The sequence below is a fragment of the Mytilus trossulus genome, chromosome 9 (assembly GCF_036588685.1).
Source record: "Mytilus trossulus isolate FHL-02 chromosome 9, PNRI_Mtr1.1.1.hap1, whole genome shotgun sequence".
Taxonomy (NCBI): domain Eukaryota; kingdom Metazoa; phylum Mollusca; class Bivalvia; order Mytilida; family Mytilidae; genus Mytilus; species Mytilus trossulus.
Genome location: NC_086381.1, coordinates 8,273,776 through 8,301,084, shown reverse-complemented (window position 1 = coordinate 8,301,084; position 27,309 = coordinate 8,273,776). Strand labels below are relative to the sequence as shown.

General features: G+C 31.2%; 1 protein-coding gene across 1 annotated transcript; it reads right to left on the bottom strand.

The window, feature by feature from the left end:
* Positions 1-136: 136 nt before the first annotated feature.
* LOC134683744 (leucine-rich repeat and IQ domain-containing protein 1-like) lies at positions 137-27,309 on the bottom strand. The gene is made up of 32 exons (XM_063543057.1): positions 27,200-27,309; positions 24,365-24,517; positions 23,646-23,760; positions 23,151-23,236; positions 22,848-22,941; positions 22,320-22,435; positions 21,015-21,131; positions 20,405-20,479; positions 18,883-19,022; positions 17,979-18,101; positions 17,362-17,660; positions 16,579-17,011; positions 15,395-15,487; positions 13,933-14,071; positions 13,096-13,248; positions 12,662-12,812; positions 11,765-11,958; positions 10,999-11,126; positions 10,463-10,536; positions 8,817-8,916; positions 8,190-8,363; positions 7,102-7,467; positions 6,655-6,802; positions 5,348-5,464; positions 4,967-5,016; positions 4,275-4,520; positions 3,870-3,964; positions 3,326-3,433; positions 2,941-3,082; positions 1,926-2,013; positions 1,545-1,635; positions 137-1,163 (listed from the first exon to the last, which is right to left on the bottom strand). The coding sequence occupies exons 2-32, from the start codon at positions 24,506-24,508 to the stop codon at positions 1,024-1,026; spliced, it is 4,539 nt and encodes a 1,512-aa protein (XP_063399127.1). The 5' UTR covers positions 24,509-24,517; positions 27,200-27,309; the 3' UTR covers positions 137-1,023.

Below are 27,309 nucleotides of genomic sequence, written 5' to 3'. Positions count from 1 at the left end.
ACAATTAAATTTCAAAGTTGCAAAAATATGTATTTGTATCAAATCTATATCAATCTTAATTCTATACATTTGGTCTTTTGAATGTTGAAAAGGGAGACAGCTCATTGCTTTTTAAAATTTTATTGAATTACAGATGCAACTTAGGATGGGTAAACATTTATCATTTTTTTTAATTGTAGATTCTAAAAAGTGATTAAAACAGGAAATTTGTTGAAACATAGAAACAATTATAGATAATATAAAATTCTGTCTTTAAATAATAAAACATATCACTTGTAGACCTCTATATAGAGTTTTTTTTAACCTTTTCACAATGTGGTACATGTATTATCAAATCATGAGCTTAGGATTTAATATTCACAAAATGGTTAGAATGCAAATAATACAATACTAATTTGTCTAGTTCAATATCAAGCTATAGACAACATTTCTTCTGTCAATCACCCAGATCTAACCTCTAATTCATCATTAAAGATAAATAAAATTATGAACATTCTAAAACAGCACCAAATTATAAGGATATATATATCAAATTCTCTGAAAGACTGTCAGTAAATTGTAGTGTGCCTCCATCAATGAATAACTGAGCAATACTCCTTAACAGAAAATTGTGAAAATTCTCAAAATGTTGTTCCTTAGGTAACACTTACTTTTCTTGAACATAAACTGGCAAAAATTTCTACCCAATTGTTGTAATAACACTCCACAAAATAAAGCTGTGCATAATACAAATAGAATAAAATTATAATTATGTCTTTTTCAAATATATTATTATTGACAAGTAAAAGATATTAGAATCTCATTTCATTATCATTATATATATATCGATTCATCATTATTTTATTGAATGAAAAAGGCATCTTCTATTTATGTAATTAATCAATTGACTGAAACTTTATTTCGCAAAGATTTTGGTCTCCTTTTTCAATTGGATGTATTCCAGATCTCACATTCTCATTGAACAGTTGGTCAAGGTCTGTATCACTACATCCTAAAGTTTTACCCTGCTTAATTGAGTCAGACTCAATGTACCACTCGTTTATGACCCCCTCCCCATCCAATGTCATTATTTTTGTTCTGTGGATTCCTCCATGACATTTTTTCCTTTCTTTTCTGTCCTGTTGGTGCAGAGCCTCCTTTTATTGGTGGCAACCTGGTTTGTGCTGAAATAAATAAAAGTAAGTTAGACATTAAACACATTTGCATTAAACATCATTTTGGTATGATGTCTTCTGTAAGAATTAAATTTTTGTTAATATGTATGATTTAGGTGAATTTCTATTTCAATAAAACTGATCCAATGAAAACATCTTACTACCATGATTATAAAGATTAGAAGATGTGGTACAATTATCAATCAGATAACACTCTACCAAAGACCAAACGACATAGAAGTTAACAACTATAGGTAACTTTACAGCCTTCAACAATGAGCAAAACCCATACCGCATAGTCAACTATAAAAGGCTACAATATTGACTACCTACATGAACATAATAATATTGGATTTCAATGATATCTTATTACACCCGTCTGTTACTTACAATCACTAGAACTGGCAGAAAATCTCCTTGGTTTACTGAATTCTCCCTGTATACTAACACTATCAACTGACATTAGGTCTACTGGACTACTCTGAAAGTATATAAGCTTACAATGTGAGTGGTCATACTTTATGCAATTTTGATCTAACAAAAAAAAAAAATTAATTATCTCCCCTTATAAGTATTAACAGTGTCTTTTTCTTCTTCTTGAATTTACACCTAGAGAATTTCTACACAGATATGCAAAATATGTGTGTGACGGACATTATGTTTCTTATCAACTAGTTGAGTATTTTTTATCTCATATATATCCTTAAGTCTAATAATACTTTATGAAGTAAAAAAGGTCAACTTTATACTAATCAATGAAAAATTTCTTACAACAAGTCTGACAGCTTTCCCTGACATTAAATCAGAATCCAGTTTAGGTAGGTTTCCATCACTTCCAAATCTCTGCCTTGTCCTTTTCCTAAAATCACCAATTGAATGTTAAATATGCTTAATTTTTAATCAGTTTCCCAAACATAATGTATAGATTACCATGAGCAAATGCCTGTATAACAGTTGTACTATTAATGTTTAAAATGTGTAAAAAAAAACATGTCATGTCAAAGCGCTAACATTATCAGTGTACAAACATGTCCCCATTAAATGTAAAATATTCATGCATTGTTAAAAGTGTTAAGTGCTTTTTATTTTATTTTTCTGCATGTTCTTTAATGAATATTTATTTTAAAATCTAATGATCAAGATTATTTTGATTTTTTCACAAGCTTAATAAAATTCACAATTTTTAGTAAATAAATTCAAATCAACATAAAAGTCCTTTAAGTTAGTAATGGCAAATTTTCCAGCAATGGAATATTTTTTTATTTCACAAAATGTAAGATATTTTTTTTGTCAATGAAATAGGCTTTTGATTGATTGATTGTTGATGCTTTAACACCACTTTTGGGCTATTTCTTGGCAGTCATATTTTATGGGTGGAGGAAGCCAGAGTGCCAGAGAAAACTTTTGATAGGAAAACTAATAATCCTATTCATTAAGATTGGAGTCAAATGCACCTGCATGAGCGGGGTTTGAACTCACAACCTCAGATTGACTGGCTAGTGATGACAATAGTAGAACTACTTACAACCCCTTGGCCACTGAGGCACCCAACTAGTTTTACTGTGGATTCGTTTATTTTCGTGGGTACCAATTTTCGTGGATTGAGGAATACTTACATGTTCGTGGATATTTGATTTCGTGGTTTTGCCAAAGTCTGCATACAAGCCATGAGAAAATTTGTCATTCCTTGAAGATTTAATTTCGTGGTTCAACTGTTCCCACGAAATCCACAAAAATTGGTATCCAACGAATAGTAATGAATCCACAGTATAATTTTTATACATACCCTTGATTATTTGTGTTGATGGGAGAATCACTGACATCATAGTCTCCCACCTGTGTATGTAACCATTCAAATGTTCGTGACACTTTCTCACTTTTCTCTATTCTCTTCTCTCTATCTGCATTATCTATTTCTTTCTGTCGCTCTGCAAATGAAAAAAACAACCTCATGTTGAAAATTGGTTTAAAAGCCTAAATATAATGTATTTCACGAAAGAAAAACAGAAGACAGACTGCTTGCTGTGATTAGTTGCCATTTCTACAAATAAACTCTACAAGCCAGTTGATTTAATCAAAATTTTCAGCATAGGAATGAAGATACTATGTTTATGGTATATTTAGTTTTTTAAGGTAAACACTATCAACACTGTGTCATTCTATCTCTTTACCTTGAAAATATTCTTTTCTTGGAAGAATTTTCCTGCTTGGTGCCTGAACATGTGGATAATGAGAGACTTCTTCTAGTTTTCTGAACAAGACCAATCGTTGTTTTGGATCTGTAAAGACAAAATAAAATACATTAGAAAGAACAAAGTATTATTAAAGCTGTATTACTCTTTAATCAGGTTGTTATCTTTTTGACAGGTTTACCTCTTTCCTTTCTCTATTCTAGCAAATGTTATTTGTCAATAATTTTGAAATGTGATATATGAATGTTTAGAAATATACAGCACCCAAAAGATTGTTAAACAGGAAAAGAATTTTATAATCATATACTTAAGAAATTATACCTGTAAACTTGAATTTATATAGATTTTAATACAAGTTAGCCCTATATGCTAAATATTTTACCATGAACTGTATATAAAGGTAAATAGCCTCCTTTTCTCATAGAAAATGGAACATTATTGTTAGAAAAGTAAACCTTTGGAAGTGCAATAATTGCCAAGAAAGTGACAGAAAATAATTAAATGCCATTGTACAGATATATACCTAGTTTACTAAGTTTCTTTCTCCTTTCTGCATTGTATTTCATTTTCTTTGCTCTTTGCATCATTAAATGTGCAGTTTCATTGTTTTTGAATCCCCTAAATAAGAGAAAATAGTTATAGTGACAAAGAAAAAAATCATACAAACTAATAGTTCATTCTTCTTTTATCATGTTTATTTGCACAAACTATTCTCTAGTCAGGGACCCATTGCTAAATTCATTCATAAAACACTTAAACTGCTGCAGATTATAAAAAGAGCATTCATTGTTTAAGTGAATGAATTTCTAATATTAACATGGTGGTTTTAAAAAAGGCACTACAGTAACATACACTAGACTATTTTTTTATAAAAGCTGCTATGGTTCATTGAACCCTTTTCTGATGAAGAAAATACTGAATTAATTACCACTCTTCTGATATCTTCTCTTCTTTCCTAGACTGTACTGTTCTATGTGTATCTGTACCACTAATAAGGGATGATGGAGGCCTGGGATAATTTTGCTGTCCTTGAATATCAGACAGAGGTGAATCCATTCCTCTCCATGCTCTCCTTGGTTGCTGAGGAGGATGTGGGTTATCTCCCAGTGGCAGAGCTGGAATTTTTGGTGGTGTGGTTTTCTTCCCAGAAGGAGGTTTTCCCAACACTGCATGTCTATAAATAAATCAAATTATTTATCTTTCCATCTCAATTCATAATATTACAACATCTTTACTAGGTTTCTGGTGTGTAGCAATAAAACACAAAGTGAACATGTATGTTTGATTCAGAAATTTGTATGCATGCTATAATTATTGATATTGTTAAATTGTTGGTAACATTTCCTAAAATCTAGTGTCAAAAGTCAGAACCTTTCTTAACATGAGGATTTTTCAATATATTTATCATAGATTCAAATATTTGTTGACAAATTGGATACAAAGTTACAACGCTTGCTGTCAATTTCTTCAATATTCCTTACTTCATTCTTGATTAGAAAGGAATCAGTGATAAAGAACAGAACAGACTTTGGTAAGCAAGTTCTTGCTTTTGATAAAATGATTTTAAAATGCATAGAGAAGGCAAAAAAACAACAGAACTTGTATTAATTCACTTCTTACCTGTTTGGAATCTGTGGTGTTGATGGTGGTCTCCAATCATCTAATATGTCCTAAAACAACAGAAATTAAAGCCAACTGATATACAAAAGTAACATATACAGTATAAAAAAGATAAGAGGGATTATCAAGAATTTTTCCCTAAGATCATGAAATATTTAAAATAGTCAAATAAAAAATGTTGCTTATTTCAAGAGCCTGAAGATCAAGGTTTTCAGTGTGTACATTTGATTGGAAATATGAAATTATTCATTAATTCATCATTGGCATGGCTACAGATTTTGTCATAAATAAGTCACAACATTATGCCATTTCTTATTAACTACATGAGAAGTGGTATTCACTTACCAGATTACCAGTTTTATATATACATATAAACTTTACCTCATTAAAATTAAGATCATTCATATCAATTTCACCAAACTCATCATCATCTTCAAGTTTGGCAAAATCTAAAGCTCTTTCTAATCTACATCTTACACTGTAACCCCTCCATGTGGCCTACAAAAGAAACATGCAGTCAATACTATGATAGTATTTTTTTTATTTCAATTCTAATTGTTCTATTAATTTCATGTTTGGTTTTAAACTCTACAATAATCAAATGAACATTTTGAAGGATATTAAAAAGAAATATTTTAGATTTATGGTACACCCTAAATACAATGTGCTTCTTAAGTAAATCAGTGTAAGTTGGTGATTAATAGCTTGAGGTATTGTCCAGACACCTGTTAATTGTTTAATACTGTATGTTGACCTCTAGCATGTCTTTTACTGTTTGTGTCCTTGGTTTGTTGTATCATTGATGTATACTTCACATCTCTTAGTCTTCATATATAGTCTCAATTTTATATTCATCTGTCATATTGTAGATGGCAAAATAATTATTTTCTTTAATCAATTCTTTCTTAAAAAGTTGAAAGATAATCTACATCTTGAAATGCAAGAAATACAAATCTAATGGCAATAGAAAACTTGTTGCAAGGAGAAATCAATTGGAGAATTAGACTCTTTAGTCTTAGAGGCATGATTTTTTATTAGTTGTTAGTGGCTTTGAACTAGCTGTCAGATAACTGTGAGTACTCTCAGATCCGTTCATTGTGTCTTTTTGTGTCGGGATGTATAGTACTAAGTACCCGGCCACATCCACTTGTATTTTTTGTCTATCTGATGAGTTAAGCCTTTTTCAACTGATTTTTATAGTAAGTTCTTATGTTGTACTGTTATACCACTGTCCCAGGTTAGGGGGAGGATTGGGATCCCGTTAACATGTTTAACCCCGCCACATTATTTATGTATGTGCCTGTCCCAAGTCAGGAGCCTGTAATTCAGTGGTTGTTGTTTGTTTATGTGTTACAAAATTTGTTTTTAGTTCATTTTTTTACATAAATAAGGCCGTTAGTTTTCTCGTTTGAATTGTTTTACATTGTCTTATTGGGGCCTTTTATAGCTGACTATGCGTTATGGGCTTTGGTCATTGTTGAAGGCCGTACGGTGACCTATTATCACCTATAGTTGTTAATGTTTGTGTCAATTTGGTCTTTTGTGGATAGTTATCTCATTGGCAATCATACCACATTATTATTTAACATATTTTTATATTGAGAATTTTTTAAATATTTTTTTATTTCCCTTTGCATAAAAAATTAATTACATGACTGCAAAACAGTTTTAAGTGAATAAATCCTCACCTGGATTTTAATGGCGGCATTATGAAGTTCCAATAAGACAGCCATATCAAAGCTTTGATCCTGTACAACCTGTTCATACCATCTCCGTACTGAATATCCTCTCCATGCTGACTGTATCTTTACTGCTGCTTCATGTCTTCTGTGTAATCTGAAGAAAAGTTTCATATAAATTATTTTGTTTTCAAATGCCAAAATTTTATTTAGAATATCCTTTCTAAAATTAACATATAGTGATATTGAAAGACAGCTTCACACACATGTCTAATTTATTTTTGAAGTCAATCAGAGAACACTGTTTCATTTCCTCTGATTTATACTTGTCATTTTTTTCCTCTACTACAATCAATTAAGTTATGTTAGTATTTCAGCAATTTACTGGTAAAAAGTTTTGCACCTTTTTGTTAAATGCAGGCCTGGAGATTGTATCTAAGTATGAAATAAACTTACTTCTTTTGACTAGTAGTATCATCCTCAAGAATATTTTGAACAACTTTGGCAGTGATCACTGGTTTTACCACAGCCACATTATCTCCCCTGACTAGACCATTTGAACCACCACTTTTACAACCTCCATCATGAAGAGCTTTTTCAAACATATCCTTAGGGCTCATATAAGAGTCTTGTATCACTTTATTTGCTCTTGCTGATCGTGGCCTTCCAGATTTTGGAGTTGATGGTGCTGTCGGTTGTGCTATTGATATTTCACCATACTCATGAGCATATCTATTGTCTTCGGCCATCTTATGAGTTTTATCACAGAATTTAAAATAAATTTCACATAGTTCTGACAGATTTGATGAATCTAAATGGAATCTGCAAAGAAAGAAAAATATTTACATATGAAAGTTCATATCAACATTAGAAAAGACATGAAATGGGGTTCAAACTAAACCTCCCCACTTATTTTGATTTTAACAGGGACGTATATAAGTCCTTGATTTTAAGAAAAAAATATGAATTTAAAAATACATTAAATTATCAAATATTTATGGTATTGCTGATATGAGTAAGAAAAAACAAATCAAACCCACCACATTTTCATGAGCTAGTAAGAAGCTTGTTCTTGAATGTCTTTAGTTTAATCTTAATGCTTGTTTTTGTCATTTAGGGAAATTGGCTTTGCAAGCTGATATTTGGTAGCTTCTATTAAAATCATTTTCTGTTTTTCTGAGTTGAGGGCAATTTAGAGCTTCAAATGTTGAAAGGTCACTTGTTTATTGTAGAAGACCAATAACTTATAGATGGTTTTTAGGCTTTAAGCGTTGTTGGGTTGCTGTCTTATTCAAATACATCCCAAATCTCATTTTCTTAACATCTACTGTGGATTCATTTATATGCGATGGATAACAATTTTCATTGATTTCGTGGGCAGAGATGAACTTAAAAATTAAATGTTCAACAAATAACAAATTTTACGTAGGCTTGTATTAAGATTTCGGCAAAACCACAAAATCTTATATCCACTATTATGCAAGTTTTCCTTAAACCACGAAAATTGGTACCTACAAAAATAAATGAATCTACTGTATACTTACTTTAATTCTTGCTGGAATCTATGATGTACATCTTTCATCATTTGAACTTGGTGTAGACACATGGCTTCAAAGCCATTCCTTGGTTTTATAGGTGAACCGAACTGTGTTGATTCTAGCGTGGCATCATCTAGTTGGTGTAATCTTGTCAAATCTTTAGTCAGTTTCTTTCTAAAACTACACATAAAATCTCATTATGAAAATATTTTTATTTTTTAAAATAATTCACCAGCATTATGCATATGGTTATCATTATTTCTATGGTTTAACTCAATATTAAAGAATTTCACAAGAAGATTAGTAATTACTGCCTCAATCAGTTCAGTTAATCATATTCAATGGAAATATTTGTGTATTGGTGATTTTAATAAAAGATCTAATATTTAGTTGGTGCAAGTTTCTTTCTTCAAATTTATTTCAAAACAATGACCCCCTGAATTAATAGGTCAATATCTTTTGTTTTTGTTTTAGCTTGACCTACTTCATTATTATTATCATATGTCAAGTTGTTGTTTATAAAGATTTTCCAACAATTCATATATCCATTTTGCAAATAAACAACCTTATTTGAAAGTAACCATGTTGTTCAAAAAATTGATTTTAGACAAAAAACATATAACCCTAAATTACCTATCTGTATCTTCTAGACTTTCTACTGCTGGATTACCACATAAGTGTAACATTTCTATATATATATAGCTTTGTAATGAAGACTGGAACACATCTATATCTGAAAGAATGATGTAGCTATGAATAACTACTGCAGGATTACCACATAAGTGTAACATTTCTATATATATATATAGCTTTGTAATGAAGACTGGAACACATCTATATCTGAAAGAATAATGTAGCTATGAATAACTACTGCAGGATTACCACATAAGTGTAACATTTCTATATATATATAGCTTTGTAATGAAGACTGGAACACATCTATATCTGAAAGAATAATGTAGCTATGAATAACTACTGCAGGATTACCACATAAGTGTAACATTTCTATATATATATAGCTTTGTAATGAAGACTGGAACACATCTATATCTGAAAGAATAATGTAGCTATGAATAACTACTGCAGGATTACCACATAAGTGTAACATTTCTATATATATATAGCTTTGTAATGAAGACTGGAACACATCTATATCTGAAAGAATAATGTAGCTATGAATAACTACTGCTGGATTACCACATAAGTGTAACATTTCTATATATATATAGCTTTGTAATGAAGACTGGAACACATCTATATCTGAAAGAATAATGTAGCTATGAATAACTACTGCAGGATTACCACATAAGTGTAACATTTCTATATATATATAGCTTTGTAATGAAGACTGGAACACATCTATATCTGAAAGAATAATGTAGCTATGAATAACTACTGCAGGATTACCACATAAGTGTAACATTTCTATATATATATATAGCTTTGTAATGAAGACTGGAACACATCTATATCTGAAAGAATAATGTAGCTATGAATTACTACTGCAGGATTACCACATAAGTGTAACATTTCTATATATATATAGCTTTGTAATGAAGACTGGAACACATCTATATCTGAAAGAATAATGTAGCTATGAATAACTACTGCAGGATTACCACATAAGTGTAACATTTCTATATATATATAGCTTTGTAATGAAGACTGGAACACATCTATATCTGAAAGAATAATGTAGCTATGAATAACTACTGCAGGATTACCACATAAGTGTAACATTTCTATATATATATAACTTTGTAATGAAGACTGGAACACATCTATATCTGAAAGAATAATGTAGCTATGAATAACTACTGCAGGATTACCACATAAGTGTAACATTTCTATATATATATAACTTTGTAATGAAGACTGGAACACATCTATATCTGAAAGAATAATGTTACTATGAATAATTAAAGATTTACAGACTCTTTGTCAAAAGTTACTTAAGGTCTTTACACGCATGTATTAATACCTTCACTTATCATTATAAAATTTGTAATGTAACACAATTTCATCTATTATTATAAAGCCCAGTTAACTAACACTTTTATGAATTCAAAGCTTCAAAAAAATATGTCTAGTTTTCTAGTTTAAAATATTATATTATATACATATGAAATTCTGACATACAAGTTTCAGACAAGAATACTAAAACTGAAAAAAATATAATTAAAAAGTGCCCATGAATGAACTTATCAGGCATCAACAATAAAACAGGTAATTTGAATTAGAAAGTGAATTCTGGAAAACGATAAAAAAGTAATTCTTACCTAAAACCTGGTTATTACTTAGATTAAAATCTCGCAGTAATAATAGGTTCTCTAAGCTGACTATATCTTCCAAACTGAAATAAACATTTTCGAAATTGAAATTTACAACTTCTAACATCATAACCTTTGTCAACTAATATAAGTACTTGTTTTCGTGTTCCTTTAAAATGAAATGAAAATGAACAAGACAAAGAAAATAATTATCAAAAATGCCTTCTTTAAATGTTTTAGGGTAGACTGTTGACATTTAGATTTGATAAGTGAATGAAAAAGATATCCTACGTTTCAAACAAGCCATATCAGTTCACTATATAAGGATTAGTTAATTACAACATCACTGATTTTTTATAAGACAGCTGTTTTTGTTTTCTATTATTTTCCTTGCTAAAAATATGAAAAATATCATTTTTTTGTAGTTTTGTGTTCATGCTGTTTAAATTCATATGATATTACATCTTTAAAGTTTTCAATCTGTTCTTCAACAGTACTTGCTATTTTTCAATCCATTTTTCTTTTTTACAACAATTACAATTTACCTATTTTGACTAATATTAAGTTTTTGCACCAAAGGTAACCAGGACTGAGTCAAATCATCAAGTGAAGTTATATTGTTATCTTCCAATATTAAATCTTGTAACAATACATGGTTCTGTAAATCTGGAATCTACGAAGAAAAAAACAATGGTTAAATTTGCCACAAAATAAGCATACTTTTCATTCATTGAAAATCATTTATTCATTGATTTAACTACACAATATCGTGATCAAGTATCCGTTAGTAAAAATACTGATACAGTATACAATTTTTTAAATGTTTAAAGTATGTCCTCTTTTTAAATTTTCATCTTTAAGCAAATCCTGATATCATATTTTCAGTCTTAATTCTATAAATACCAAAATAGTCGTCCTATCTGACATTTTACCAAAATAGTCGTCTTATCTGACATTTTACCAAAATAGTTGTCTTGTCTGACATTTTACCAATGGTATTATGTTTATGATTGTATTGTGACATTTAGTGAGTATGGATACAAATGGCAGATTGTGCATATATAGGAGAGAAGGCTAACCTAGTCAAAAGCATCCGGTTGTGTTCCTTTTGGAATTCAAGCTATCTGATTGGTGGCCTTTAACTGTTTTCTGCTCTTTGGTCAGATTGTTGTCTCTTTTACACATTCCCCATTTCCATCCTCAATTTTATTTGCTCTTCTTAATAAATTCATGAGGTATAAAACTAGGTAAACTTCTGTTTCCTAAGTCACAATTTTTCACAATTTGATTTGAATAAAAGCAGATACAAACCTGGAGAAGATTGTTTGCAGATAAATTTAAATGTTGCAGAAGACACAATTTGTTTATATCTTGAACTTCCTGTAGATGATTATGGGATAGGTCTAGATACTGTATTGTGGGCGTGTCTCCCAATCCTGATGTATTGATCAGCTGGTTTCTGCCAAGTTTCAATGTATGAAGTCTGCGTAAACCATGTAACCCACCTAGAGTGGTAAAAGATTAATGATCATCTTCATTGATGAAACTTCATTTTTTTTATTATTCAAATGAATATCTGTATCTTGACATTGCCCAAGCTAGGTTCATGTATTCTCTGACTCTTTATAAAGTTCATTATTTTGAACATACATTTGGCCTTTAGTTTTCATGTTTTAATTGTTCTACATTTGTCATTATAGCTGAGATATGAACATTGCTCACTGTTGAAGGCCGTACGGTGACCTATAGTTGTTAATTTCTGGTTAATTTCGGTCTCTTGTGAAGAGTTGTCTCATTCGCAATCATAACAGTCACATCTTTTCTTTTCATATATCAATTAAACTGATTTAGATACATACTGCAGTGTATCACCATTCAAATGCAAAAAGCATCACATTTTTTTCTTTATATTCATAATCAAAATTATTCATATCAATAAACAAGACTGTGACCATAGTTCATGGATGCCCCACGATCATTTTCTATGTTCAGTGGACCCTGAAATTTGGGTCAAAAATCTAATTTGGCATTAAAAATTAGAAAGATCATATCATAAGGAATATGTGAACTGAGTTTCAAGTTGATTAGACTTCAGCTTCTTCAAAATATTATTGACCGAAAACTTTAACCTGAAGAAGGAGAGACAGGGCATATAAATTATATGGTCAATAATGTGTTCCCCATTTTCCAAGGCATTAGATCACTTACCAAGTCTAGTAATTTTATTGTCTGACAAGTCCAGCCATCGTACATCAGTACACCCATCCATTCCATGTATTCCACTCAGTGAATTATTACTCAGGTCTATAAACTTTATACTGCCCAAGGACTTTAGGTCTATATATTCTATCTTGTTATTCTAAAGAAATAACAAATTCATTATCAGAAGTTTAAGAGCAATACATCACAGAAAATAATAATATAAATCAGATATAAAATGAAAATCTTCAATCATATCCTACTGAAAAGCTCACATCTTACAGCAAAATAAAGACAAGACTTAGTTTCATTAGTAAAGATTTTATATTTAAACATGCTAAACTCATAAAAATATCAAGTTAAACTGCATATGGCAAACACTAAATGTTACATTTTAAATACATTTATGGTAAATATAATAGATGTATTCTGGAATATCTTACCTTTAAATCTAAGTATTGTAACTGTTTACAATTCTGGAGTCCTTCAACTGCAATTAAGTTACAGTTGACCATCTTTAGATACTGCAGACCAGTACACTGACCAAAAGTAGACATATTACTTCCTGGCAAATCTTTTAATTCAACTGTTGTTACCTGTAAATATAATAAAGGAAAATTCAATTAATTATAGATACAGATTCTATAATGAAACAAGAAGCTTTTCTTACTTGTTATTCTTACTGATGACATCAAATTTACTATGAATTCAGAAATCATTGTGAGGTTTATATTATTGTGAATATTTACTAATACAACTTTGTGAGTATGGCAATAATAAGCACTTGCATTCTGTTATTCATACATATTTGTATGAAGATTTTTCAAGAAATAGCAATAATAAAGCTTGCATTTTGTCCTTTCTTTAAAATTTGCAAAATCAAATACACACAATAATTTCCAAAGCTTGACCTAATATCGTGTTTGTTACTAAGTGTGTGAATTCTATTGAAAGAACATACAAAATATCAATAAAACATTAATTTTAATTACATTTGGACATTGTAAACCGTATATCGTCAATGGAGCAGATAAAAATATATTCAATCAAATTTCTTTACCATTCAATTAGAACAGAGAATGGAAACAAGTCATGTGTCAAAAAGACAACAACCCAACCAAAGAGAAGAAAGCAGCAGAGGGCCACCAATGGGTCTTCAGAAATCTCATGCTGGTAAGCAGACTTCAGCTGACCCCTAAACAATAGCATACTAGTTTAACAAAATGGATGCAACACTAAACTTTCAAAAACTATAAATTATCCAAATTTTTTCCTGTTACCTGTCTGAGGGATGCTACTTTGGCCGCTGTTGTTATTATGCTTTCTTCCAACATTTGTAATTTCTTAGCAGAAGATGGCCGTCTAGGTGGACGTTTACTGGTAGAGGCTTTCAGCTTCCAAGGTTCATTGCTGACTTTACTGAAATTTAAAAATAGAAATACTAGTAAAACATACCAAAATAATATCATTATGTCACCCGATCGACAATGTCGGGTGACATATTGCTTTTCCTCTGTTTCTTTTTCTGTATTATTATTATACTTCCACCTATTTTGTCCGGCAGTTTTTTTGAGGTGAAATGGAACCAATCTTAATGATAGTTCACTATAAGGTGGAACACAAAATTTCGGGTTGCTGTAGGGTCTAAGACCATAAAAAATGGCTGCCGTTTCCATGGAAACAGAACAATTGTGAAAAATTACAGTTTTTGGTTTTGGTGAATATTTTGGAGATGCTTAAACCAGGAATCATAATATTTTGATACAATGTAGGTGCCGGCCATATACTGGTTTTGGATGATTTTGGCAATCATTGGAACTACTGTGTTGCCATGGAAACTACACCAAAAATTTCAAAAATATGAAAATGCTCCAATTTTTTGGAAACAATAACATAACGATGAGCAACATTGGTAGATGTGGAATTTGGCGTTGGAATTTCAAAAATGTCTGCCGTTTCCATGGAAACAATACAAAAACGTCAAAATGCTCCAAAAACACCCGGGTTTGGTGAATAACTTTGGTATGCTTCAACTTAAAATCATCAAATTTTCATGCAATATAGTTGTCCACTATATACAGGTTTTGAATGATTTTGACAATCATTGGAACTTCTCTGTTACCATGGATACAGGATCAAATATTTAATAAATTTCAAAATCCTCCAAAATTGATGAAACTTAATATGATTGTAGACTGGCAAGTCTAGATGAGACTTTTGACTTTGGAATTTCCAAAATGGCCACCATTGCCATGGAAACTGCAAAAAAGTCAAAAATTCTCAAATTGCTTTGAACTTAATGAAACTTGATATTATTGTTAACTGGCAAGTAAAGATGAGACTTTTGACTTTGAAATTTTCAAAATGGCTGCCGTTGCCATGGAAACCGCAGAAATGTAAAACTTTTGACCAATTCTCTATATGTACTGAAAATTTACAATCAGATATATCGCAATGCATTGTTCTGCATTTACTATTAAATTGTTTTGAAATGGCTGCCGCTTAGTGGCAATAGGGGAAGGGTGACATCTGCTATTGCTTGCAATGGCAATTCTAGTTTTAATTGGTTTCTGTCCTGGTTTTGAATTTTCTTGTTGGCAGGTAATGTTCAAGAATTCATTTGGTTTTTATTTTTACTTCCGTAATCTTAATTATTTTTTTTACTTCATAAATGACAATTTCGTTTGTAAATAATATTTATCTTTAAATTAATCTTAACACAAAAATGGTGTCTATACTAACCTCCATGGAGTACATGATTTGATCCATCCAAGTCTTTTACTTTCCAGATGACTTGGTAATCCTTCCATCATGGATGATAAACCATTCTTTAATCTGTTAATAAATTTAAAAAATATTAGATATATGTTTTTTTTTCCCTTTGTTTTAAAACTTTAAAAGTAAAAGAATGAATTGATATCATTATATTCCCAAAATATGTTTGCTGAATCCCATCATGCCATTATACATATGGGTCATACTTTACAAAAATATTTCTTTACTAAACATCAGGGATAGGGGGTAATCTGTAATTGTAATCGATTACATTTCTTTTTTAAGTTGACACTAATCTGTAATGGAAGACATTTTCGATTACATGTAATTGTAATTTAAATTTATGATGTTATAGTAGATTGCTTTTCAATTACATTTCGTTTTCAGGGAACATTGATAAAAACTTTGAGAAAACAAGAATATATGTCCTTTGGCAATCATGCCCCACTGGCACTATTTTATTTAAATGTTTAATGATCTGTAAATCCAACCAACATTTGTATCAGATATCAAAAATGTTTGGCCTCAAGTATCACAGAAGAGACATTTATTGTTGAAATCCCTGCCTGGTGCATTAAATTTGGTACCCTTTATGTTATTTTAAAACATTCACAACAAGAATGTGTCCAAAGTACACGGATGACCCACTCGCACTATCATTTTCCATGTTCAATGGACCATGAAAATTGGTAAAAAATATAATAAGGCATTAAAATTAGAAAGATCATATCATAGGGAACATGTGTACTTAGTTTCAAGTTGATTGGACTTCAGCTTCATCAAAAACTACCTTGAACAAAAACTTTAACCTGAAACTCGCACTTTCATTTTCTATGTTCAGTGGACCCTGAAATTGGGTTCAAAAGTTTAATTTGGCTTTAAAATTAGGAAGATCATATCATAAGTAACATGTGTACTAAGTTTCAAGTTGATTGGACTTCAGCTTCATCAAAAACTACCTTGACCAAAAACTTAAACCTGAAGCGGGATAGACGGATGGACAGATGGAAGAACGAACAGACGAACGGACGCACAGACCAGAAAACATAATGCCTCTTTACTATCGTAGGTGGGGCATAAAAATTTTGCATCATTATGCACATGTGTACTGTTTCAAGCTGATGTTCAATATACATGTCCAACCTATTTACCTTTCATCAGTATCACCATTAAGACTAGCAGACGTAGAATCTCTAACCAATCCATCTTTAACCCTCCGTACAGATTTTCTGGGAGAATTTTTGTCACGATGACTAATACAGCCATTTGTTTTAAAATCAGTACTTTTTATAATCGTGTTATCACTCCTATCATCTGACTCTTCATTTAAAAATTCTTTTAATTTTTCTTCTTGTTTTTTCAGTTCAGCTTCTTGTCTTTCTACTTCTTGTTTCTTAAGTTCTTCCTGTCTTATCCTTTCCATTTCTTCCTTCTGTTGGTCTTCTTTTAATTTTTTCTTTTCCTCCTTTTCTTGTTTTTCTCTCTCCAACTTTTTCTGTTTCTCCTCCTCTTGTTTTCTAACCTTTTCTTCCTCTTCTTTTTGCTTTCTTTCCACCTCCTCCCTTTTTTTCCTTTCTTCCTCTTCTGAAAAAGCAATTTGGAAAAATTATACACTAATGTTTTTTTTATTCAAATTTTGAATTCATCTTACTGATTAGCTCCATATAGGAACATGTCTATGATATCTGTTAGGGAAATGATTTTAGCCATTAGAATACCACTCATTAGATATTTAATATTTTCTAGCTAAGAAAACATGGGTATATAAATTCTTTGTATGTCCATTTGTATATTTTGTAAGTTTTGAGACTTTACGAAATTTAGTTACAGACAGATTCATTGAAAGATCTTTTTTTTTAAGAATACGATTGCTGTTGGATTGGATGGATTAGTATGGACTAAAGTGTAGATAAAACATATTCCTAAATAGCTACCTTTTTTCTTTTGTTTTTCCTCTTCTTTACGCTGTCTCTCTTCTTCCTGCTTTTGTCTTTTTTCTTCTTCCTTTCTTTTCTTCTCTTCCTCTTTTCTCCTTTTTTCTTCTTCCTTCCTAAGTTTCTCCTCTTCAGCCTTTATCCTTTTTTCCTCTTCCTTTTTATTTTTTTCTTCTTTCTCTCTTTGTTTCCAATCTGCTTCCTCTTGCTTTCTTTTTTCCTCCTCTTCTTTCTTCATTCTTTCCTCCTCCTTTCTTTTTTCTTCTTTAACCCTCTTTTCTTCATCTTGTATCTTTTGTCTATATGATATTTTTAAAACATATTAACTTTTTTATTTAAATTCAAAACTTTCTGATTTGTACCGTGACACATTGTTCTTATTTTAAATTTGAGAAACTAGTCAGACCAAAAACAATTACCAAACAAGTGGACAGTATACGTTATAAAAAAAATAATGGACAGGTAAAACACTAACAGATTCTAGTGGAAAGATTTGATTGCCTTCATAATAATTAGTTGATAGTATGCTTATTTTCTTTTGCAGACTGGCACTTATATGAAAGAAATTGTTTAACTGTTTTCAGAAGCATTTACTAAATGATGAAGGAAAAGCTGACCTCTCTTCATCTTCCTCAATTTTTTTCTGTTCTTTTTCTATTTCTTTATATCTTTCTTTTCTTCTCTTTCCTTGAGCCTCCTTCCATCTTTTGTCAATTTCTGTTTTATGTTGCTTTCTAGTGCTATCAAATAAAAATAGCATGAGTCTTAATTAACTGCCTCTCTTCATTTTTATCATATATCTAACACATAGTTATATTTATTGAGAAAAGAGGGAGTAACAAGAATGTGTGTCCATAGGATACTACAGCCAGCTCACACTATACCACTTATTGATTAAGTAAACTGTGCAATGAAATCAGGTTTGAAAACCATAATTTGACATATATACTTTAAAATTTGTACTAAGTTTCAAGTTTAACTTCATGGCAAACCACCTAGTTCATTTTTTTATAAAATAAGGCCGTTAGTTTTCTCGTTTGAATTGTTTTACATTGTCATATCAACCAAAAACTTCAACCTGATATGCACTCTCAAATTTTCATATTCAATGAAATGCAAATTTAGGGTCAAAAGCTAATATTTCGCCCTTCTCATTTTAAAGTAACATCATAATGAACATGATTATAAAGTTCAATGTTGATGTGACTGTAATTTCAAAAAAAACTTTAACTGATAAGAAACAGACAAACAGACAGACACACAGACTAGAAAACTTGATGCCCCACAATTTAAAAAAAAACACTAAAATAATCAGCAGAGCAGAACCAAATGTAAACAGGATCCATTACTCATCTTGGTAGATTCACATACTAAAAATTAGCTTTATAAGTGAACACATTTAAAAGAAAAGTCCCTATAATTGTTCATTACAAAATGATGGAATGTTGACACAGCCTTAACATTTTTTTTTCCTTTATCGTTTATTTTAGATGTTTTATTATTATGGTACAAGTCTTTTACCAGTATCCTTTATAAACAGATTGTATTTTAACAGCAGCCATTTCCTTTTTTTCCTTTTGTTTGGTTTGTTCTTCTTTTACTCTTTTTTCCCATTCCTCTTTCTCTCTCTTGGATATTTCTTCAAGTTCTTCAATCTTTTTCTATAATTTTTAAAAATAATTCATATATCTAAAAATTGTCAGTATTTAAAAAAAAAAAAAAAAGATCAAATGAGTTTATAATAAATAGCTGTTTAATCAAATTGTAAAATATACCAGTGAGAGTGGATTCATCTATGTTTTTGAAATTTTCTCTTTGGATACCATAGATATTAGTCAAACACGAATTTTACTTTAAACTCATGTACTCATGGAATTCAACACAGTATATTTAATGTGATTTTTATCAAGGGACAAAAATGAGTCTAAACTGTGAAATAAGGCTGTTAGTTTTCTCGTTTGAATTGTTTTACATTGTCTTATCGGGGCCTTTATAGCTGACTATGCTGTATGGGCTTTGCTCATTGTTGAAGGCCTTACAGTGACCTATAGTTGTTAATGTTTGTGTCATTTTGGTCTTTTGTGGATAGTTGTCTCATTGGCAATCATACCACATCTTCTTTTTTATATATTGTGATTTCAGAAAATGTATCTTCAATAGTTTTTTTTCATTTTTTAGAGACCTATAACTTCACATTTTTTACAACTAAAAATTAACACAATATCTAATTGGAACGAAAACAAAATATTCTTTAATGTAATGACTTTGATGACAGCAATTTTTTTGTGTAAAAGAAGTATGAGAAAAAGATATAAACTACATTTCAGAAACAGGACAAATATGAAATAAATCAATCAACAATTAAGAAATAATTCATGGGGGCTTGAATATATCGTGATTTTACCACGGGTTGGCCCTTTATGACAAATATTTTACCCTGAGCGTTAGCGAGGGGTAAAATATTGGCATAAAGGGACAATCCGTGGTAAAATCTAGATATATTCAAGCCCCCATGAATTATTTCGATTCTTATAGGACAAATACGGAAATTCTTTTGGATCAAAGCGCTCCAGGTGGGGGCAAATATTTGCCGTTCTCATAAATAAACGCACTATTAAGTCGACGTAAAAGAACGTAGCAAACTGAATTAGTGACATGTTTTAACTATTTGAAATAAGGTATTTAGATAGTTTTGGGTGAATTTAAATGATAATTTACTTATAAGTCTTACATGTATTAAAAAAAATGGTTTATACCACATTTTAGCATCGTTTGTTTACTTTTCCTTGTTGTGATGAATTTTGGATTCATAAGCGTGAATTTTCCCGTAAAATGCTTATATGCTTACGTCATTGTTCTATGACGTCGGGTTCCTCATTCATTAAAAAACATATGACGTGGGGGTAAAATGGGAACAGCCCATGATATATATTCATATTTTACCACGGGTGTGTACTCAAAGCGTTTGAAGAAAGTCATGTTAGAATGAGTTGTATGCAATGTGCACATATAAACAATAATTTTCTAGAGAAAACTAACAAACCTGTTGTGTCTTCATTTCTTCTTCTAATTGTTGTTCTATTATCTTTTGTTGTTTTTCTTCTTCTTCTTGTCTTCTCTTCAATAAATTTTAAAATTATTTTCATTCATACTGATTAATTTAATCTGATTAATTTAATTCTAATTTCTTAGAATTTTTAATTGACAAACAAATATTTTCAATTCATATATTCTCCAGTTTTGACAGTTTAATGTGGCGTCGCACTAAATCCTTGAAATCAATTTTGTAAACTTTATGTTCATTATATGTATTCTTAAAAACATTACAATTTTTTTTCAGTACAGAATATATTATTTAACTGTATTCTTGATGTTTTTGATATTTTGCTTGCATTTTCAGGTGCTATTCTACACATCAGCAGATTTGATTGCAGCACCATGAAGCCTGGGCCCTTTTTTTATGGTGCTCCTTATAAGACAAATGCATGGACTTATCACTCCAAACATTGGCTTACCAGGACCCCCTTTTATCATAATCACGGATATGCACAATCTACATACATGTACAATTTAATTAAGTTTCAAGCACCACCTAATGTACATTAATTTGCCTTGAAATAATAGAAAATTTACTTCATATTAAATAATGGTACCTTTCTTTCGGTAAGAAGTCTAGATTCTTCTCTCTCAAACTGAAGTTTTTGTTCTTGCTTCTTTGTTTCAATTTCTTGTTCATATATTTCTTCATCATGTCTTTCTTTCTCAATCAACTGAAAATCATAAAAGATAACATTTGATAATTGTTTTTTTTAGTTTCATTGTAGAATTTCATACTCTCTATTTGCATATTTATCAAAAGGCAGATATGTAATCAGAGTTTTATTGGAGCCAAGAGAAAATTACAAGACCATGAGGAAAAGAAAATACACACATAGCTAGAATCTAATTAGACATGAGGCCTAATAAAGAGATGGAAAGCTTCTGTTCAAAATATATATGAAGAACAGAAAATGTAGATTATATGTGTAAAAGAGGCAGCAACCCAACAACAACAAAATTCAAATGACATATAGAGGGCAACATACATTTTTTAATGGTAATTATTGAAAAGAAAGGTTAAGATGCATCAACTCATGAAACAAAATCACTAAATACAATGACAAAATAAGGAAGGAAAGGCGCTGCTTTTGCTGTTTTTCATCACAATCACAGAGAGGCCTTCAACATGGAGCAAAAACTTGTTCATGCAATCCAATGCAATATTTTCAGTTGAATTCTTGATGTCAACCTCCTTACATCTGTGGAATGAGGAACATAGATGTGTAGTAATCTCAACCAATCATCAATTATATATAGCAAAGAACTCATACCCATAGGTCCATAAATTGCTCAACAATCTCACTGTAGCATGCAAAAACAATATGACAACATCAGTCAACATATACATTTCAACAAAGCTCTATGCATGCACATTTTTTTTTTATAAATATCCTCTTAATGTGTGCAAGCATGGTAGGCCAAGCATACTTGATATATATGGCATAGATGGTAGGTGGGCATAGATGTTAGGTGGGCATTGCCAAAAGCATGGTTGGCCAATCATACTTGATACATACGGCATAGATGGTAGGTGGGCATTGCTATAAGCATGGTAGGCCAAGCATACTTGATATATATGGCATAGATGGTAGGTGAGCATTGCTAAAAGCATGGTAGGCCAAGCATACTTGATATATATGGCATTGATGGTAGGTGGGCATTGCTATAAGCATGGTAGGCCAAGCATACTTGATATATATGGCATAGATGGTAGGTGGGCATTGCGTGTAAGCATGATAGGCCAAGCATACTTGATATATATGACATAGATGGTAGGTGGGCATTGCGTGTAAGCATGGTAGGCCAAGCATACTTGATATATATGGCATAGATGGTAGATGGGCATATAAACAACAAACCTGATTAAGTTGATCTTCTTGTTTTTTAGACTGCTCTTGTATTCTATCTTTCTGTCCGGCCAATATTTCCTTAAACTCTAACTGTTCCCTAGTTACCAATACCATAGCTTTATTTTCTGTAATCATCCATGATTTTCTTTAAGAACTCATTAACTCAGTTCCTTATATGATTCTTGACTGATATTAAAACTTAATTATAAATTCATCAAACTCATACACTTAATCAATGAGAAAGTTTATTTCACACACTTTTATAAATAGTGTTTTCTCTATCAAAATATTAATCACAGATTATTTTCCCTCTTAACATTGACAAACAGAAAAGTTAAAAATTTCTATTTTATGCATAAACTGCTACAATCGACCGTTTGGCATTCAAGGGAAATCATATCATTGAACTTTTTGACCTGATAATACTTGCTTTGCGATGTCAAATTCATCCACATATTTTTCTTTCATAGTGTATTCAATATATTTTACTTCATTTGTTAAAAAAGAATGACATTTGACCAAATTGGCAGCTCTAACCTTCTTTTTCTTCTGTAATCTTGTTATCGTCCTCAGAATCTGAGAACAGGTCATCATCTTCATCACTATCATCCTTTTCAAGGTCTTCTAAAATCTTGTGAAATGAAAATAATGACAAATTAAATATGATGAACATAATCTGGTAGAGAGTAGTCTTATTGGCAAATACTTGTAACGAACTGACAAATTATATCTATATCGTGATGACAGTATAACATAATTCTGTATTAGATGACATTTAAATGAAATATGCTGAAAATGCAGAATACATAAAAATTTAAAAACCAAATCAATTCTGTTTACCTTTAATCTTAAATCCTCTGTGTTTTCACCATTTTCTGTAATATTTTGCTGAAGATCTTCATCATAAGGAATGACGTCTCTAGAACCTATCAAAATACAGTTCAACACATCATACTACTCAAAAGTACATTACAATTTTTTAAAGTCTGTTATTTTCATAAATTTGTGTGATGTTGTTATTATTGTGCAGGGATCCATAGGTTTTAGAATAATAAAATAACACCATTAAAGTTTAGATAACATAATTTGCAGGAAGAGTTTACTGAAAGTGCAATTGTTTATCACTCGTTTTTATGCAGTGCTCAACAATTTCAATGATAAGTACACACTAAAATTTCTAAATTTACAATACCAAGTTTCAAGTTTGTAATGATTCTATTTTTTGTTTCCCTCATGCTAAATTGTCCATTGTTTTTTTAGTGTGTTACAACTTTTGTGTTTTATGCGGATTTTTTACATATAAAATACACAAAACTCAACTCTTACGTAACTTACTAGTAATATCAACTGACTGTCTGAGAAGGTCATCACATTCTGCAAGGTCAAGTTCAAAGGCTGCTGTCTGTTGCTGCAGAGATTTTACATAGTTGTCAAATTCTCCAGGGAGGACCTGTAAAACATATATTATGATTGAATTGATTGATTGGTACTAAATCATATTTATGTTTAGCATCAAATATAATTTTTATATTGACAAGACTTTAACATTTTAATATGATAAGAATCATAAGATCATGAATTATAGTTTTAAAGCAAAATCCAGAATAAAAAAATATAGTCAACACTACACGATTCTGTCAACTATTGTTTATGTAAATAGATACATGCATCAAAATTGTCAAATAAAATGTAGGTGTACATTTTATGTCTGAAATTATTCAAATCACACACCCTAATATCTGCTTCAATGATTTGATTTTTTTTCTCACAAATATGACTTTCAGCATTCTGTATTAGTCTAAAAATTGTTGAATTTTTGGTAACCGACATAGGGTTTTGTGAAAGATTATTAAATTAATCTTGAGCAATAAAAATGTTTCATTGTATCAAATTTATTCCATAAACTAATATTATATTTCAATTTGGTATTTACAAAATGATGATGTTTAATATTAAAAACAAAATGGGTTTGAATTTTTTTTTTATCTGCAATGATAAATTACTGGAAACCCACAATTTTGTTCTTCATCTATCATACATCCTGAATTCTATACCTCATTTACATCTTCTGATGAACTATTATCACTGTTCAACACATCTGAGGCACTGATATCTGAAGACTCTAAGTCTGCTTCCGTTAATTTGTCAAGTCCTTTCTGTATTTCAGCCTCAATAAACGCCTCTTCATCAGACTCCATCTTGTCAACCTTTAAAATAATAAAGAACATCAACTGTTAAGAGGGACAAATGTAATCTCTCTGTTGGTTTTCATATCTATAAATGTATAAAGGGTTCTGCAGAATCCTGTGTCTCATTGGTGATTTTTGCTATCAGTGGCTTTTTAAGTGTAATGTTGACTGTAAACAAGAATGTGTCCTCAGTACACGAATGCCCCACTTGCACTATCATTTTCTATGTTCAGTAGACTGTGAAATTGGGGTAAAATCTCTAATTTGGCATTAAAATTGGAAAGATCATATCATAGGGAACACGTGTACCAAGTTTGCAGTCGATTGGACTTCAACTTCATCAAAAACTACCTTGACCAAAAACTTTAACCTGAAGCGGGACAGACGGACGAATGAACAGACAGACTAACAAATGGACAGACAAAAGGAGGCACAGACCAGAAAACATAATGCCCCTCTACTAACATAGGTGGGGCATAAAAATAAGTCCATTTATCATTATGATATATATGAGGGGGGATAGGACATTTATCGGGACTCCGATATCGGGTTTTTTTAAGCTTGGGATTTCGGGAATGACCCTTTCGGGATCCGAGAATTTCTTTATTTGAATTTCGGGACCTCAGGATTTTGTTTTTTAAACCCCGGGATTTCGGGATTTCTTGTTTTTAAGCTCGGGATTTCGGTATCAGGACCCATCCTATCCCCCTTCATATATGATGTTCATCAAAATGATACAGAGCCTTTTTTTTCTAAATTTAACCTTTATATATCTTGATCTTGGAGTTCAGTTTATATCCAAGTTTAAAACAATCCTAGAGGTTACAAAGTTATCATGCAAAAAAAAAACTTCATCAGAAAACTTAATCAGAGACTGCCTTTAAATGATAAGTTTAAAGAACTGAAGGGATAAGTAAAAATTAATGAATGTGGGTTTTGGACGCCCAACTTCTGTTCTTAATGATTTTATAAATTAAAAGTGTTTGGCCAGAATATAAATAAATTTTTTTATGAGTCTTTATCATGTTAAATAGTTGTCAATTTGTATAGACTATAGGTTCCAATTTGTTCGGTCCTACTAAAAAGCGCCTGAGAGCGCTTGGAAAATAAAAAGTGCCCGGGAAAGACAAAAAAGTGCCCAAGAGTATACAATAATAATATTTTATAACAATAAATGTTTTCCTGAATAAAAAAATAAAAAATCATTGCTTGTTTCGTCCTTAATATAAATGGGGATATGTACAATGCTAAATGTACATCTTAAGTGTGTAGACAGTGTTGCTGCATACATGGTCTGCAAATAGTCAAACAATAACATTGCAAAGGATCTAAGAGCTAGGGTTCTGCAGCTAAGTTGCCTCATGCCAATGCATTATCTATATATTTTCCCCGGGCAATTTTTATTCTTCCCCTGGCACTTTTTCTTCACTCGGGTGCTTTTTAGTAGGATCCCATTTGTCTTCAAATCAATCGTGTCTCTATAAATAAATTAGCTTTATTTAGAGTTGGCAAGGTATACAAACATAGACAAACATAAGCTCTAATGAACTTTTAACCGACATGATGATAAATACACCTTATTGCTATTAGCCTATTTGGCCAGCCGCTTGACCTTTTGACGCATACAACAATCACTTTTCCATTATGGCGTCAGATATTTTGTTTTAAGACGTCAAAATTTTACAGAACCTGTGTGATATCCAGTAATGGCGGACAAATAGCGATAAGGTTTATGTTCTTCTTCTTCTTCTTCCGTTAAGGAGTTGACCTCATATTTGAGTGATTTACTAACTCCGCTCGGTAAAACAGGAGGCTTCTCCATTGATTAAAAGTGAATATTAACAAAAATTTTAAAACTATATACACTGTACAATTTGGCAAGCTGATGTCTAGTTAAGTTGCAACTGGGTCCAGGGCACACTGGCTAATCTGGCCCTGAACTCCTCGAGTGCTGGTGCAGCTGCTATTGTGTCTGGCAGAAGGTTCCAGTCCCTTATAGAGCGTGGGAAGAAGGAGTTGTTGTATACTTCCTTAGTAGCTCTTATCTGTCTTAGTCTGTGGCCACCCCTTGTTCTGTTGTCCCCAGATGTGTAGTAGATAGATGGTTGTATCTCCACTAGTTGGTTCTGTATCTTGTAGCATAGTATGAGTCGCTGTTTAATTCGTCTATACTGTAGGGGATCCCACTGGAGTTGGTCTAGTAGTCCAGTGACGCATCCTGGGGAAGTGTCTGTGTACTGATTGTAGACAAATCGTGCTGCTTTACGCTGTACCCAGTAGATGTCTTTGATCAAGGCGGTTTGATGGGGGTCCCACACTGTGGCAGCGTACTCAATCGATGGTCTGATGAGTGCACAATAGTCAATAGGCTGTGTTTTTAACAGATGGTTTGCATTGGCCCATCCTAATGACAATTTGTTTGGGCATGCCTATTCACAGATTTATATAAGTTTAAAAATAGTTTTGGTGATTTTTTTATGACTTGTTACTTATTCTGCGGTTTATTTCTGCTTTTAGTGTTGTTTTGCACATTTTCTTTACTTGTTTAGAGAGACTGTAAAGTAAAATTATTGTTACGGCCTTATTCTTTCGCAGTAAAATTATCAGTTAGTTCTCTTTACTCTTAATCTTACATTAAAGGAAATCTTATTATTTCACTAAATTTATTAAAAAGCTTGGTCTACATATGCAATCATTTACCGTTGTATTGGGTATCAATTTTTCATTCTAACGACTGTTGAAAATTTGTTTATATCCGCCATAGCGTTGGCATGTTCTTGGTCAGGAATTTGATCATTCCTGCGTTTTAG